General features: G+C 46.5%; 1 protein-coding gene across 2 annotated transcripts in view; it reads left to right on the top strand.

Moving 5' to 3' along the window:
• Positions 1–18,252, top strand: part of LENG1 (leukocyte receptor cluster member 1) — a 123,463-nt gene that overhangs the window by 10,937 nt on the left and 94,274 nt on the right. The window contains exons 2-4 of one of the 2 annotated variants that reach the window (XM_063942869.1): positions 1,402–1,581; positions 1,675–1,940; positions 16,960–17,562. In XM_063942869.1, coding sequence (XP_063798939.1) covers positions 1,402–1,581; positions 1,675–1,940; positions 16,960–17,170 — 657 coding nt within the window. In that variant the 3' untranslated portion in view covers positions 17,171–17,562. Of the gene's footprint in view, positions 1–1,401; positions 1,582–1,674; positions 1,941–16,959; positions 17,563–18,252 lie in introns of those variants that run through there. The other variant, XM_063942870.1, reaches the window with a different exon arrangement.

Genomic DNA, 18,252 nt, shown 5'->3' with positions numbered 1-18,252 from the left:
CTACAGACAGGAGTGGATATGGGCCTGAAGTTAGGCTCCATTAAGGTACAGATTTCGGCCCTATCTATATTCTTCCAGAAGGAATTGGCTTCTCTCCCAGAAGTCCAGACGTTTGTGAAGGGAGTGCTGCACATCCAGCCCCCAGTGGCACCGTGGGACCTTAACGTGGTGTTAAGTTTCCTAAAATCTCTAAAAAGTTTTCTAAAATTTCCTAAAACCTCTTTAAACGGTTGAATTAAAATTTCTCACGGGGAAGGTGGTCATGTTATTGGCCTTGGCATCTGCAAGGCGGGTGTCCGAATTGGCGGCCTTGTCCCACAAGAGCCCCTATTTGATTTTCCATGTGGATAGAGCGGAGTTGAGGACTCGTCCTCAATTTTTGCCTAAGGTGGTTTCTTCATTTCATATGAACCAACCTATTGTGGTACCTGTGGCTACGGGGAACTTGGAGGACTCCAAGTCCCTGGATGTAGTCAGGGCCTTAAAAATGTATGTAGCCAGGACGGCTAGGGTTAGGAAAACAGAGGCTCTGTTTGTCCTGTAATCAGCCAACAAAGTTGGCGCTCCTGCTTCTAAGCAGACTATTGCTCGCTGGATCTGTAACACGATTCAGCAGGCTCATTCTACGGCTGGATTGCCGTTACCAAATTCGGTAAAAGCCCATTACAGCTTTGCCGAGCAGCTACTTGGTCGGGTTCAAACACTTTTGCAAAATTCTACAAGTTTGATACAGTGGCTGATGAGGACCTTGCGTTTGCTCAGTCGGTGCTGCAGAGTCATCTGCACTCTCCCGCCCGGTTTGGAGCATTGGTATAAACCCCATGGTCCTTACGGAGTTCCCAGCATCCTCTAGGACGTAAGAGAAAATAAGATTTTAAACCTACCGGTAAATCTTTTTCTCTTAGTCCGTAGAGGATGCTGGGCGCCCGTCCCAGTGCGGACTAAATCTGCAAGACTTGTATATAGTTGTTGCTTACATAAGGGTTATGTTACAGTTGGAATCGGTCTTTGACTGATACTGTTTATGTTCATACTGTTAACTGGTTGCGTATATTTCAGGTTATATGGTGTGATTGGTGTGGGCTGGTATGAATCTTGCCCTTAGATTAACAAAATCCTTTCCTCATGTTGTCCATCTCCTCTGGGCACAGTTTCTGTAACTGAGGTCTGGAGGAAGGGCATAGAGGGAGGAGCCAGTGCACACCCATACTAAAAGTTCTTTATAGTGCCCATGTCTCCTGCGGAGCCCGTCTATACCCCATGGTCCTTACGGAGTTCCCAGCATCCTCCACGGACTAGGAGAAAAAGATTTACCGGTAGGTTTAAAATCTTATTATATTCTTAAAGTCATATTTTCCTTTTTAAGAGAGCTGTAAATGATCTGCTTTGTTTTTATATTAGGCACGCACTGATTTCCTGCGTAAAAAGGCTCGCCTGTCGTTACCAGACACATCCAGCAGGACAGCGGTGGTGGAAGTAAGCCAAGATTCCGGCCATGTTAACTTCTTCCAAGCTGTGGAGGAAGGCAAAGGGACCAACCGCGGAAACAAAGAGTACGAGGAAGAGAAACGGAAAGAAAAGGTATCATTTCCGCTACCTGTTATTTTGTATTTTCCTTTCCGTGTTCAGTAGAAAACATTTATTGAGATAACCTTATTCATTCAATGTATGCAGGAACGCCAAGAAAAAGCTTTAGGAATTCTCACATACTTGGGACAAAGTGCATCAGAAGCCCAGACCTGTCGTCCTTGGTACCAGGAGGCCCCATCCCGTTCCAGGAAGGAAAGTGAGGATACTATAAAGGATGAGAAGCTGAAAGGAAAGCTGGATCCTATGAATGAAGTGGAAAAATACCTGCAGAAGAAAACTGGAGAAAAAAGAAAATACTCAGAAAGAAAAGAGCTTAAAAAAAGGAAAGAGAAAAGGAATGAGGAACGGAGGTACGAGCAACACGACACAACAGAAAACTGTGTTCATGAAGTGCTTTTATATATTGCACAATTCAAAGAAAACATTTATGAATACATTATCTGACTTGCCAGCAATTCATAAAAAAAATACTAAAATTATTACTATCGAGGACGAGGGTCATAACTAGGGGTTGTGCGAGCAGTGTTGCTGCACAGTGCACAGGGCCCTGCTTGTGGCTTGAAAGGCACCCTGCAGCTATTAGCACTGCTAATTTGTTAGCAAAATCATCTAGATCAGTGGTTCTCAAACTCGGTCCTCAGGACCCCACACAGTGTATATTTTGCAGGTAACCCAGCAGGTGCACAGGTGTATTAATTACTCACTGACACATTTTAAAAGGTCCACAGATGGAGCTAATTATTTCACTTGTGATTCTGTGAGGAGACCTGCAAAACATGCACTATGTTGGGTCCTGAGGACCGAGTTTGAGAACCTTTAATCTAGATTAAAGTTACTGAGCATAAGGAGAGTAATGGACACTTTTAAAAGGTGTCACATGGCTGATTTGTGCATTTTTTTTTAACTAAGTAAAGTAATTAACTGTAAGAAGCTTACTAATTTAATTTACTTAAAAAGGAATTAAACGAAAAATCCTACAAAAAAAAAAAAGGCAGAAAAGGTGCTTTTGGGGTAATTTGAGGCGGTATTAATTTTTTTTTTTAAATAATCAGATGCCAATATTTTTGGGAGAAATACTTTAATTAAATTTGGGGTGCATAATCTAATGAAAATTTGATTTTGATGTAATTTGAGGCCATTTTTTTTTTATAACCCCCAAAATGACATGTAATTATTGGTAAGCTAATTGAAGATTTCCAAATTCCTAAGCAATCATTAGAGGGGGTTTGCCAAGGGGTTCTGAAGCAAGTCCTGACATTTTTTCCTTAGAACAAAGATTTTCCCTACCTATTCACACCGTCAGTGGAGTGTACACGATACGTGAATTTTCTCTGAAAGAAGCAAAGCTAGTGTGTAATTGCATTGTACATATCAGTGCAAGTTTTGCCTGAAAACAGTTTGCACAAGCCAACTTGCACCTTATTGGATTGACCCCACTGATAATTTTTACAGTTAGTTAACAGCTAACCCATTTGAACGCTTTGAAATTAAACAGCAGATCAGGGGGTCTATTCATAAAGAAAACGAAAACAGAATTGCTACTTATCACTATACATCGCATCGCTTCGATGCGATGTATAGCTGTAATAAGTAGCAATTCATTTATACTCACCCTTCCGACGATGCGCTGCGGTGTCTGGGGCTCCTGCGGTGAGGTCATCTCCAGCGGTCCCTCCCTGCGATGCGCGGAGTCCAGCGGCAGGTCCCTTTGCGCATGCGCAGGTTGTTGACCTCCCGGCAGGCCGCAGTGGTTGCTGGGAGGTCGAGGGGTGAAGCCAGCGTCAGGTGCCGAGCAGAGACAGGGTAGCATTGAGCTTCTCTGATGTCTCCGCACCCCAGTTCAGGTTACGCAGTCCTGAGATGGCGAACCTGAACTCCATGGAGAAGCCCGCAGCTTCATGAATCGCACTCAACATACAAAGGTATGGTGATGCGATTCAGGTACAGAGCGGGGGTACCGCTGGAGAAGTCAGAGACTTCTCCACGGTAACCCGCTCTGTGAATTGCAGTAGGCAGAGAAAAGCCCTGTTTAACGCAAAACAGGGCTTTTCTCTGCTACATGAATAGACCCCCAAATCTTGTAAGTACCTTTACACTAAATATTACTCATAATATTTTAAGTTAACAGTGCCCATGTTATTCACGTGTGATGGCAGAAGCTTCCACAGAGAAAGCAAATGGTCAGATCTGTCACAGAGCATTAAAGGTTCAATTGGCTGTATAGCTGGGTTTCTGTTATAAACTCTGGTGACCTTAGTGTCTTGTATGCAGAAGGCACTAAGGCCCTGATTCAGAAGTGGACACAGGTTCACGCGCAGCTGCAATTTCATTGTCAGTGTCTATAAGAAAATATAATGACTGAGCCACCGCTTGTGCACAGAAATGTACACTGCTGGCATCTCTTATCGGATTCAGTAGGATTTACCGGCAGTCGGGATGCCAGCCGTCAGTATATTGACAGTGGCATCCTGTCCACCAGTATGCCGCCAGCCGCAGTAGCCTAGTCACATCCCGGGCCCCCCGATATAGTGCGTACACACTAAGCAATACGCAGGCTATATCATTGAGTGATGCCCATACATGCAGCTTTTGACTATATTGTCAGATTGAGCTGCATGTATAGCCAACAGAGGAGGTCGTTATTGTCCCCTGGGAACGCACATCAGCCGTTGTTTGCAGCACACATACTGTGATATTTTTTAGTTAATAGCTAATTAATTTAGTTAATAGCTAGTTAATAAGGGGGAAGATGAGCGATATTGACTAAAATTTCTCTGACGTCCTAGTGGATGCTGGGAACTCCGTAAGGACCATGGGGGATAGCGGGCTCCGAAGGAGGCTGGGCACTCTAGAAAGATTTATGACTACCTGGTGTGCACTGGCTCCTCCCACTATGACCCTCCTCCAAGCCTCAGTTAGATTTTGTGCCCGGCCGAGGTTGGATGCACACTAGGGGCTCTCCTGAGCTCTTAGAAAGAAAGATAGACTTAGGTTTTTTATTTTCAGTGAGACCTGCTGGCAACAGACTCACTGCAGCGAGGGACTAAGGGGAGAAGAAGCGAACTCGCCTGCTTGCAGCCGGATTGGGCTTCTTAGGCTACTGGACACCATTAGCTCCAGAGGGATCGACCGCAGGCCCAGTCCTTGGTGTTCGGTCCCGGAGCCGCGCCGCCGTCCCCCTTACAGAGCCAGAAGCAAGAAGAGGTCCGGAAAATCGGCGGCAGAAGACATCAGTCTTCTCCAAGGTAGCGCACAGCACTGCAGCTGTGCGCCATTGCTCCTCACACACACTTCACACTCTGGTCACTGAGGGTGCAGGGCGCTGGGGGGGGGGGGGCGCCCTGAGAAGCAATTATAACACCTTGGCTGGCAAAAATACCACAATATATAGCCCTAGAGGCTATATATGTGGAAAATACCCCTGCCAGAATCCAGAAAAAAGCGGGAGAATAGGCAGCGGAAAAGGGGCGGAGCTATCTCCTGCAGCACACTGGCGCCATTTCTCCTTCACAGATCCACTGGAAGAAAGCTCCCTGGCTCTCCCCTGCAGTCTACACTACAGAAAAGGGTAAAAAAAAGAGGGGGGGGGGGGCACTAAATTTAGGCGCTGTATAAATTATACAGAAAAAGCAGCTATAGGGGACATAACTCAGTTAGTCCCTGCATTATATAGCGCTCTGGTGTGTGCTGGCATACTCTCACTCTGTCCCCCCAAAGGGCTTTTGTGGGTCCTGTCCTCTGTTGGAGCATTCCTTGTGTGTGTGCGGTGTGTCGGTACGGCTGTGTCGACATGTTTGATGAGGATAATGATGTGGAGACGGAGCAGATGCCTTTAGAAGGGATGTCACCCCCTGCGGGGCAGACACCTGAGTGGTTGAGCTTATGGAAAGAAATGAGTGCACGTATAGACTCCTTACATAAGAAATTTGACGACATGCCAAATGTGGGACAGCCGACTTCTCAGCTCGTGCCTGCCCAGGCGTCGCACAGGTCATCAGGGGCTCTAAAACGCCCGCTACCTCAGACCGCAGACCCAGATGTCGACACTGATACTGACACCAGTGTCGACGACGATGAGTCTAATCTGATGCCCACTAAGGCCATTCACTGCATGATTGAGGCAATGAAAGAGGTGTTACACATTTCTGATATAAATACAGGTACCACTAAAAAGGGTATTATGTTTGGGGAGAAAAAACTACCCGTAGTTTTTCCCCCATCAGATGAATTAAATGAAGTGTGTGAAGAAGCGTGGGCTTTCCCTGATAAAAAATTGGTAATTCCTAAGAAGGTACTAATGGCGTTCCCTTTCCCGCCAGAGGATAGGTCACGTTGGGAAACACCTCCTAGGGTGGATAAAGCGCTCACACGTTTGTTAAAAAAGGTGGCACTACCGTCTCCGGATACGGCCGCCCTCAAGGAACCTGCTGATAGAAAGCAGGAGGCGATCCTGAAGTCTGTATATACACACTCAGGCATTATACTTAGGCCAGCTATTGCGTCAGCTTGGATGTGCAGTGCTGCCGCTGCGTGGTCAGATAAACTGTCAGAAAATATTGACACATTAGACAGAGACACGATCCTGTTAACCATAGACCATATAAAAGACTCAGTCTTATATATGAGAGATGCACAGAGGGAAATCTGCCGACTGGCATCTAAAGTTAGTGCATTGTCCATTTCTGCTAGGAGAGGCTTATGGATTCGCCAGTGGACAGGAGATGCAGATTCTAAAAGGCACATGGAAGTGTTGCCATATAAGGGTGAGGAATTATTTGGGGATGGTCTCTCGGACCTAGTTTCCACAGCAACGTCTGGGAAGTCAGCATTTTTACCCCATGTCCCCTCACAGCCTAAGAAGGCGCCGTTTTATCAGGTTCAGTCCTTTCGGACCCAGAAAAACAGGCGTGGAAAAGGCGGGTCTTTTCTATCCAGAGGTAGAGGTAGGGGAAAAAGGCTGCAACAAACAGCAGGTTCCCAGGAGCAAAAGTCCTCCCCCCGCTTCTTCTGCCAAGTCCGCCGCATGACGGTGGGGCTCCACAGGCGGAGCCTGGTACGGTGGGGGGCCGCCTCAAGAATTTTAGCGATCAGTGGGCTCGCTCACAGGTGGATCCCTGGATCCTTCAAATAGTATCTCAGGGGTACAAACTGGAATTCGAGGCGTCTCCACCTCACCGGTTCCTAAAATCTGCCTTGCCGATTGCTCCCTCAGACAGGGAGGCGGTGCTAGCGGCAATTCACAAGCTGTATTCCCAGCAGGTGATAATCAAGGTACCCCTACTTCAACAAGGCCGGGGTTACTATTCCACACTATTTGTGGTACCGAAACTGGACGGTTCGGTGAGACCCATTTGAAATTTGAAATCCTTGAACACATACATAAAAAAATTCAAGTTCAAGATGGAATCGCTCAGGGCGGTTATTGCAAGCCTGGAAGAGGGGGATTACATGGTATCCCTGGACATCAAGGATGCTTACTTGCATGTCCCCATTTACCATCCTCACCAGGAGTACCTCAGATTTGTGGTACAGGATTGCCATTACCAATTCCAGACGCTGCCGTTTGGACTGTCCACGGCACCGAGGGTATTTACCAAGGTTATGGCGGAAATGATGATACTCCTTCGAAAAAAGGGAGTTTTAATTATCCCGTACTTGGACGATCTCCTAATAAAAGCGAGGTCCAAGGAACAGTTGTTGGTGGGAGTAGCACTATCTCAGGAGGTGCTGCACCAGCACGGCTGGATTCTGAATATCCCGAAGTCACAGCTGGTTCCGACAACACGACTACTGTTCCTGGGTATGATTCTGGATACTGTCCAGAAAAAAGTGTTTCTCCCGGAGGAGAAAGCCAGGGAGTTGTCATCTCTAGTCAGAGACCTCCTGAAACCAAAACAAGTATCAGTGCATCGCTGCACGCGGGTCCTGGGAAAGATGGTGGCTACTTACGAAGCAATTCCCTTCGGCAGGTTCCATGCCAGAATCTTTCAGTGGGACCTGTTGGACCAGTGGTCCGGATCGCATCTTCAGATGCATCGCTTGATAACCCTGTCTCCAAGAACCAGGGTCTCTCTACTGTGGTGGCTGCAGAGTACCCATCTTCTAGAGGGCCGCAGGTTCGGCATACAGGACTGGGTCCTGGTGACCACGGATGCCAGCCTTCGAGGCTGGGGGGCAGTCACACAGGGAAGAAACTTCCAAGGACTATGGTCAAGTCAGGAGACTTCCCTTCACATAAATATTCTGGAACTAAGGGCCATCTACAATGCCCTAAGTCAAGCAAAATCCCTGCTCCTACACCAGCCGGTGCTGATCCAGTCAGACAACATCACGGCAGTCGCCCATGTAAATCGACAGGGCGGCACAAGAAGCAGGATGGCGATGGCAGAAGCCACAAGAATTCTCCGATGGGCGGAGAATCATGTACTAGCACTGTCAGCAGTGTTCATTCCGGGAGTGGACAACTGGGAAGCAGACTTCCTCAGCAGACACGACCTCCACCCGGGAGAGTGGGGACTTCATCCAGAAGTCTTCCAGGTGCTGGTAAACCGTTGGGAAAAACCACAGGTGGACATGATGGCGTCCCGCCTCAACAAAAAGTTAAAAAGATATTGCGCCAGGTCAAGGGACCCTCAGGCGGTAGCTGTGGACGCTCTAGTGACACCGTGGGTGTACCAGTCGGTTTATGTGTTCCCTCCTCTGCCTCTCATACCAAAGGTATTGAGAATAATAAGAAAGAGAGGAGTAAACACCATTCTCGTGGTTCCGGATTGGCCAAGACGAGCGTGGTACCCGGAACTTCAAGAGATGCTCTCAGAGGACCCGTGGCCTCTACCGCTCAGACAGGACCTGCTACAGCAGGGGCCCTGTCTGTTCCAAGACTTACCGCGGCTGCGTTTGACGGCATGGCGGTTGAACACCGGATCCTAAAGGAAAAGGGTATTCCGGAAGAAGTCATTCCTACGCTTATTAAGGCCAGGAAAGATGTTACGGCAAAGCATTATCACCGCATATGGCGGAAATATGTTGCATGGTGCGAGGCCAAAAAGGCCCCAACAGAGGAATTTCAACTAGGTCGATTTCTGCATTTCCTGCAAGCAGGAGTGAATATGGGCCTAAAACTAGGCTCCATTAAAGTACAGATCTCGGCTCTGTCGATTTTCTTTCAAAAAGAACTAGCTTCAGTACCTGAAGTTCAGACATTTGTGAAAGGAGTGCTGCATATTCAGCCCCGATTTGTGCCTCCTGTGGCACCTTGGGATCTCAACGTGATGTTGAGTTTCTTAAAATCACATTGGTTTGAACCACTAAAAACCGTGGATCTGAAATATCTCACGTGGAAAGTGGTCATGTTATTGGCCTTGGCTTCAGCCAGGCGAGTGTCAGAATTGGCGGCTTTATCATGTAAAAGCCCTTATCTGATTTTCCATATGGATAGGGCAGAATTGAGGACTCGTCCCCAATTTCTCCCTAAGGTGGTGTCAGCGATTTACGTGAACCAGCCTATTGTGGTGCCTGCGGCTACTAAGGATTTGGAGGACTCCAAGTTGCTAGACGTTGTCAGGGCCCTGAAAATATGTTTCCAGGACGGCTGGAGTCAGAAAATCTGACTCGCTGTTTATCCTGTATGCACCCAACAAGCTGGGTGCTCCTGCTTCTAAGCAGTCTATTGCTCGCTGGATTTGTAGTACAATTCAGCTTGCACATTCTGTGGCAGGCCTGCCACAGCCAAAATCTGTGAATGCCCATTCCACAAGGAAGGTGGGCTCATCTTGGGCGGCTGCCCGAGGGGTCTCGGCTTTACAACTTTGCCGAGCAGCTACTTGGTCAGGGGCAAACACGTTTGCAAAATTCTACAAATTTGATACCCTGGCTGAGGAGGACCTGGAGTTCTCTCATTCGGTGCTGCAGAGTCATCCGCACTCTCCCGCCCGTTTGGGAGCTTTGGTATAATCCCCATGGTCCTTACGGAGTTCCCAGCATCCACTAGGACGTCAGAGAAAATAAGAATTTACTCACCGGTAATTCTATTTCTCGTAGTCCGTAGTGGATGCTGGGCGCCCATCCCAAGTGCGGATTGTCTGCAATACTTGTAAATAGTTATTGTTAACTAAAGGGTTATTGTTGAGCCATCTGTTGAGAGGCTCAGTTGTTTTCATACTGTAAAACTGGATATAGTATCACGAGTAGTACGGTGTGATTGGTGTGGCTGGTAAGAGTCTTACCCGGGATTCTAAATCCTTCCTTATTATGTCAGCTCGTCCGGGCACAGTGTCCTAACTGAGGCTTGGAGGAGGGTCATAGTGGGAGGAGCCAGTGCACACCAGGTAGTCATAAATCTTTCTAGAGTGCCCAGCCTCCTTCGGAGCCCGCTATCCCCCATGGTCCTTACGGAGTTCCCAGCATCCACTACGGACTACGAGAAATAGAATTACCGGTGAGTAAATTCTTATTATCTCACAGTGTGTATACACCTTAAGTGTGTGGCCAGTAAGTCATGAAACTGTCAAGTCTAATAATTTAGGCGTAGAGTCTAATTTGCATAACTCTTACGTAAATGTTATTAAATTTAGGCTGTGCATATGGTATTATAAGTTAAAGGTATAATGTTAATTCTGTTAGCTGTTTAAGTCACTACTATTGCTATTGTATTCAGCGATATACAGGAATTATGATTTACAAGTAAAACTAGTACAAAAACATAACTAAGGATTCCGTGTGGTGTGATACAGTAGCAGGTCAATGGGGGGTGACACCAACCCTAGTGATGTCTCTGGTTGGCACCTGTAACACTAGACGGCCAAAGCTAGATGCTGATCCCGCAAAAGTATCAAATTTGTAAAAGCACAAACGTGCACTGACGACCATGTAGCTGCATGGCAAAGTTGTGTCGTGGAAGCCCCACAACCTGCTGCCCATGATGTTCCCACGGAACGCGTGGAATATGTGCTACAATGGGTACAGGCGGTTGTAGGCTAGCATGAAAGTAAGCTTGACGAATGGTCAGTTTAATCCATTAGCCAAGGTTTGCTTGGAAGCTGGCCAACCTATGTTGATTGCATCATAGAGAACAAACAATGTATTTGTTTTAAGTACTGTTGGTGTTCGAGCTACATAAATGCAAAGCGCACGAACCACATCCAAAGTAGCTGGAGTTCCTGAACCTTCTGAAAAACAGGACTATGATTGGTTGATTGATGTGAAAAGAAGATACTACCTTTGGTAGAAAAGTGGGATTTGTCCGAAGTTCCGCTCTGTCATCATGAAACACCAGATACGGTGGACGTTGGTTTGCATGACAACGCACCTAAATCAGAAACATACCTTGCCGAAGCTAATGCTAATATAAAAACTGTTTTCCAATTTAGAAACTTAACATTCACTTGTTCTAAGGGTTTAAAAATTGAGGACTGCAAAAAGCCTAAAAAATATATTCAAGTCCCATGGAGCTGTAGGTGGTATAAACGGAGGTTGAACTCTAAGGACACCTTGCAGGAATGTATGCACTGTTGGCAAAAGAGCCAAACAGCGCTGAAAGAAAGTTGACAAAGCAGAAACCTGCACCTTTAGTTTCGCTAAATGTAGTCCTCCATCTAACCCCGTCTGTAAAAATACCAAAAGACAGGATAACTTGAAAGATGTCGGTAACTTCCGAGCTTCACACCAACTAATATAAGCTCGCCAAATCCTGTGATCCACTGTAACTGTCTTCCTAGCACGTAATATGCTTTGTATAACCGACTGCGGAATGACCTATCGCTGGTATAACAGATTCTGGAATGCCCTCTTGTCTTGAGAGGGGTTTCAACGAAGCTAACGCAGCAGCGCGAAATCGGGGTAAAGAAACAGGGACCCTGCTCCCAACCGTCAGAGATCTACCTTCGTCTTAAAATTTTCCAATTCCAGACACCGAAACTGTTCCCTCCTGAGAGAATTTTGTGTGGAGCCACCAGAGTAGAACAACTCTGGGCCTTGGTACAACAGATGAATTTGTTACATGAGACCTTGACCACTGTGTGAGGAGGTCCGGCTGAAAAGGACGTGAGTGAAATATACGGAATTGGATAGCTTTGAAATACGGCACCATCTTTCCTAACAATCAAAAGCACAAGTGCATCGAGACGGGCTGTAGTTTGAACAACAATTGCTGCACTAGGACATTGTACTTTTGTAAGACATTGTGAATGATCACTTGTTGAGATGAAGCCTGATGATAAGGTAATTTTAGTACGAATTAACATATTATCATTCCCAGGAATCTGAGATTAACTAATATCACAGACATGACCCCTGTGAATATTGTAGGCATTGAGGACAGAACAAACGGTAGTGCCTGAAAATAGGAATTTAATACCTACCAGTAATTACTTTTCTCGTAGTCCGTAGTGGATACTGGAGAACTGTACTTTAGTACCATGGAGTATAGATCGGGTCCACTGGAGCGTGGCACTTTTAAAAACCTTTAGTGTGTGTGTGTGTGTGTGTGTGTGTGTGTGTGTTGGCTCCTCCCCTCTAAGCCCCTCCTACCAGACTCAGTCTAGGAAACTGTGCCCGAGGAGACGGACATACCACGAGAGAAGAAACAGGTACAACTGCGGTGAGGCACTAAGCCAACACACAACCATAACCGAAAAAGGAGGGCGCTAACCAGAACAGAGGATAGCAACACCAACCTATCCAGGATAGCAAGGCTATCCCAACAATATAAGGGGACCGCAACGGCGGGCCAACCAAACACTTACTCAGGTAAGCAGGAATCGAAGCACTGAGGCGGGCGCCCAATATACACTACGGACTACGAGAAAAAGAATTACCGGTAGGTATTAAATTCCTATTTTCTCTTACATCCTAGTGGATACTGGGGATCTGTACTTTAGTACCATGGGGAAGTCCCAAAGCTCCCAAACGGGTGGGAGAGTGCTGAGACCCCTGTAACACTGCCTGACCAAACTGAAGGTCATCCTTGGCCAAGGTGTCGAACCGATAGAACTTAACAAAAGTGTTCGAACCAGACCAAGTAGCAGCTCGGCACAACTGCAAGGCCGAGACACCCCGGGCAGCCGCCCAGGAAGAGCCCACAGATCTCGTAGAGTGGGCCTGAATAGACGTCGGCAAGGGCAGAGCTGCCGAAGTATAGGCTTGTTGAATGGTCAACCTGAGCCAATGAGCAATTGATTGCTTAGAAGCCGGACGACCAATCTTGGTGGCATCATAAAGTACAAACAGCTAATCAGATTTCCGATGACGAGCAGTCCGTTTGACATAAACCTTCAGAGCCCTCACCACATCCAAGGACTCTGGACCAATGGAAGTGTCAGACAACACCGAAACCACAATGGGTTGATTCACATGAAAAGCTGAAACCACTTTTGGCAAAAACTGAGGTTGGGTCCTGAGTTTCGCCCTGTCTACATGAAAAATCAAATAAGGGCTCTTACAGGACAAGGCACCCAATTCACAGACATGTCTGGCAGACGCCAATGCTAATAACATAACCGCCTTCCAGGTATGAAATTTTAACTACACCCTATGTAAGGGTTCAAACCAGTCCGATTGAAGAAAGGACAGAACCACATTGAGATCCCACGGAGCCGTGTGAGGTACAAAGGGCGGTTGCATATGAAGAATTCCTTTAAGGAAAGTTTATACTTCCAGCAACATGGCAAGTTGTTTCTGGAAGAAAATAGAAAGTGCCGATATCTGGACTTTGATGGAGCCTAAACGTAGGCCCATATCCACTCCCACTTTCAGAAAAGAGAAAACGACCAATTCAAACTCCACGGGAGAAACCTTTCCACTTTAACACCAGGAAACATACTTTTACCAGATACAATTATAATGTTTAGACGTAACCATCTTCCTGGCCTGGACTATGGTGGAAATAACCCGGGAGAGAAGGACTTTTCTTGCTAGTTTCTCCCTCTCAACTTCCAAGTCGTCAAACGTAGCCGCTGTAAGTCTGGATAGACGAACGGACCTTGTTGAAGATCCTTTTGAAGCGGCAGAGGCCAGGGATCCTCCAGAGCCATGGTTAGGAGGTCTGAGTACCAAGCCCATCGAGGCCAATCCAGGGCAATTAGAATTGCCTGAACACATTCCCTTCTTAGTCTTTTTAGAACCCTTGGGATTAGCGGTAGAGGAGGAAACAGGTACACAAGCTGGTACGTCCAAGGTGTCGTCAGCGCGTCCACTGCTACAGCCTGCGGATCCCTCATTCTGGAACAGTAACGGCATAGTTTCTTGTTGAGACGAGAAGCCTTTAGATCTATCTGCTGACAGCCCCACCGGTGAATTATTTGTTGAAACACCTGGTGATGTAGGCTCCATTTCCCCAGATGGAGGTAGTGTCTGCTGAGGAAGTCCGCTTCCCAGTTGTCCACTCCTGGAATGAATATGGCTGAGATGGCCCTTGCATTGGCCTCCACCCAGACTAGTATTCTTGACACTTCTTGCATCGCCGCTCTGCCTTTTGTTCCCCCTTGTCGGTTTATGTACTCCACCGCAGTGGTGTTGTCCCGATTGAACCTGGATCGCCTGATCCTCCAGGAGGTGGGAAGCTTGCAGGAGAGCATTGTAAATCGTCCTGAGTTCCAGGATGATTATCGGCAGAGCAGATTCCTGAACTGACCATATCCCCTGGAACTGGGCCCCTTGGGTCACAGCCCCCCAACCCCGGAGGCTGGCATCCGTTATGAGTAGAAACCACAAGTGGATATTGAAATTCCTGGCTTCTACCAGGTGAGGAACTTGTAGCCACCATAATAGAGAAATCCGGGCTGTTGGCGATAAGATCACTTCCTGATGCATGTGAAGGTGAGACCCTGACCATTTGTACAGCAGATCCAGCTGAAATGGCCGGGCATGAAATCTGCCATATTGGATTGCCTCGTAGACGGCAACCATCCTGCCCAGCAAGCGTATGCAAAGATGAATGGACACCTTGCGAGGATGGAGCACTGAGCGGACCATAGCCTGGATAGCCAAGGTCTTGTCCATCAGAAGAAACTCCTCATCTGGTTCTGCTTCCTGATCTGGAATGAGAAGAAACTCTCTTACAGCATAAATGATGGCCTCCAACCCTGGGGACAGAGAGCTATCCTGATCATCATCATCATCATCCTGATCATCATCATCCTGATCATCATCATCATCATCATCATCCTGATCATCATCATCATCATCATCATCATCATCCTGATCATCATCATCATCATCCTGATCATAATCAGACTGGAGCACCTGTGGCAGTGAGCTACTTGTGAAACCGACAGAGGGGGCTGAGATACTTTTCTGGTATCTGCTGTTTTGGCCATACAATCAACATTCTGAATCGTGCTTTTAAAGGTATCTAGCTAGTCAGGTGCCTCTGAACTGTGTCCCTGTGGAGATAAGGAGCACTGTTCACACATGAGGGACCCCGCTGAAGAAGGGGTAGAGTTATAAGTAGCACACACAACCATGTCAACAGACATTGTACAAAGTGTAATACAGCGCAGCTCACTGAAAAAACACCCCCACACAGACCCTAGAGAGCCCTGGAGTGACACAGAGAAACTGAGACCAGTACACAAAACATAGCAGCGCAGTGTGTGAAAATATGTATCTAACCCTATAGATGTGCAGCGGCGCTACCGCTGATGTGCTCCTCCCCTGCTATGACCTCCTGGTACCAGTACAGAGTCTGCAACAGTGTGGGTCCGTGGAGGATCAGCGTGCATGCAGCCTTGATGATCCGCAGCAGCAGGAAATTGCGCCTTCCCGCCTCTGGTCCCGCTCTCCAGGAAACCCCGCCCCTGTAATGGCGCTCGGTCCCACAAATGTTTATACTGGCTGGTATTAGAAAACAGTACACACAAAGCCTAAGCCCGCTGAGCCAGTGTAGTCCGCGGCGGGCACTGCAGCTCGTGGCCCGTGACATGCCGCCAAACCACATCGGGGACCCGCTAACCGGGACCCCGGTGATAACATTCACCGCACCTGACTATCTACGCCATCTGTTAGAGGATGGCGGCTAGCTGTTGGCATGGGCACACACAGTATGGTGTGTGAAACAGCACCTCAGGAGCTCAGTGTCCTGTCAGCTGGGAATACGAATCATTAACCCTCAGGAGGTTGGTTTGGTCCCACCTCTAAGTCCCATGAAGCAGGTAGACTGGTTGCCAACCAGTACCTGAAAATAAAAGAACTAAAATAAAAAATAAAGGAAACTCTCTGGAGCTCCACAAGAGAAATGCACCCGGCTCCTTGGGCACATTTTTCTAAACTGGTAGGAGGGGCATAGAGGTGAGGAGCCAGCACATACATACATACATACATACATACATACATACATACATACATACAATAAAGGTTTTTAAAGTGCCAGGCTCCAGTGCTTAATTTAAGAGAGATTGAATACCGGTGTGCTGAACTGCTCACTTGTCTACTGACATTGGCAGGCCTGTTATGAACACCGCAATGGTGACCACTAAATTGTCGGAACCACCCATGTCTGGATGTCTAAAAACCACGCCAAAGGATAAACTGTAAAAGCGTGTTCCTACCATTGAAGAACCAAGATGGGCTGAAAGTCCGTAATGGCAATGATTTCCAAAGCTTTCCTTTCAGTAGCGTGAGAACTGCATTTGTATATTCAGGACTAAATAAGGCAACGCTCCTATTACTTGTTTTGACCTAGCCTTGGCCTGCTCAAAAAACAAAACCAACCCAAAGCACCCTACGGGTCGTAATAGTAGAAAACCGAGAACTATGTTACAGCAGAACCGTTGTAAGGTCAGAAGTTATGACGATCTGCACCGCCAACATGGCAAGCCCACTCCTTACCATTTGGCCCATAGACTGCTGTTACAATATTCCTAGATGCCGTAGTGAAACACTCGGCCGTTTGACATATGTTAACCGAAGTTCAACTAATATAAGACTAAGCATCACACTTGCTATTGTATAGTTGAACTGAATAGCGGCCTGCAGAACATGAATAGGTATGTCCTTGAAGACTGTGGGGCATATGTAATAGGGTCCACGTTTGCCGGAGGCGTGGGAACCCTTGTAAATGATTGCCGCTTTAAAATAAAAGGAATAAAAAGCTGAGATCAGCTGGCACCCTGCAACCCTGGCAAACGCAGACCCTATTACAGTACATATGCCCCTTAATGCTAGCAATCTGCTAAGGGAAGGCTTGCCATAATAACCCTTTACTCAAAGACAGTTATGGTTTACACAGATTCTGTGGCCAGCTAATTTACTGCATTTTACTTGGTCTTAATCAGCCACAGAACCTGTGTATATCATAGCTGTCTTGGATTAAAGCGATACTATGGCAAGCCTAGTGAAGGAGAATGCCTACCTTACTGTTTGTGTTCTATGTAGGGTATCCACACCATCCATTGAACAGCTAAGACAAGAGCGCTTGAAGAGAGAAGCTGCCGAGAAGGCACGTGCCAAAGTTTTGCTGTCGGGTAAGAAGGAACCTCCAGAACAGGAGATGGATGACAGAAAGCGGCGATACAATTCTCAGTTCAACCCACAGTTGGCACGAAAGCCCAAAGTGCGGGAAGAGCAGTGGCGATTTGGGGACTAAATAGACCTCTATCAGCTTATACATGTATGTGATGTCCGTTCTGCAGTTATTCTTGAATATGTCCATGTGTCTGTCATCAGCAAATATAAACTTTAATTTATATAAAAATAATTAACATTTTTTAAACTGTTGTAATATATGAACACTAGATCACTTGTTTCAATTTAAATTTTGTAGCCACAAAGGTAGTATGTATGTCCACTACTGCCATAGAAAGTCTATAGTTAGATGATTGGTAAAACTGTTAATGTTTGCAGTTTAGTGGAGACTGTGGCTCATACAACCAAAAGATTAGTGTGGTACTGCCACTCTGTCCTCCCTGAGTTGTGATATTATAATACAAATTTGTAACTTCTGTAAGCCATAAAGTTACTAAACCTTAAAGGAAGAAACCTGTCTGCATTTCTTACTGATAGTGTTATATTCGCACACTTAAAAATTAATCATTGACCCCACATCCAGACTAAGTCATTTTTATAATAAAACGCCACAAACACTATTTTGGTGTTTCGGTCAATTGTCAACTACAACTCTATAACCCAAAAATTCTGAATTACATAGGGTTCAGTGATGTCTGCAAGCACTTGGTTGGATCACCCCAGAGCAGACAGGGCTCACACGCCAACGCTACAACTATGTGCGTTTGTGAGCATTGTAAAGGTTCATAGATGTTGTGTACAAATTATCCTTTACCAAGATTGCATTGTTCACATTTGAGGTCTCACATAACTTTTAATTATATGTTGTATCAACTGATAAGGAAGCCACACCTTGTAACCTAAAATTCTCCAGTGTGACAAGGCAGACCCAAGCCTATATTTATTTCTCTTTTACAGATAATACACTTCAGTAATAAGTGCCTAGGTATTATAAATGTGGCTTCCTTACAGTTCTCTTACGTCCTAGAGGATGCTGGGGTCCACATTAGTACCATGGGGTATAGACGGGTCCACTAGGAGCCATTGGCACTTTAAGAGTTTAACAGTGTGGGCTGGCTCCTCCATCTATGCCCCTCCTACCAGACTCAGTTTAGAAAATGTGCCCGGAGGAGCCGGCCACAGCTAGGGGAGCTCTACAGAGTT

This window comes from Pseudophryne corroboree, chromosome 10 (assembly GCF_028390025.1).
Source record: "Pseudophryne corroboree isolate aPseCor3 chromosome 10, aPseCor3.hap2, whole genome shotgun sequence".
NCBI lineage: Eukaryota > Metazoa > Chordata > Amphibia > Anura > Myobatrachidae > Pseudophryne > Pseudophryne corroboree.
Note: the sequence above shows the minus strand (reverse complement) of the source record. Positions and strands in the feature narration are given on the sequence as shown.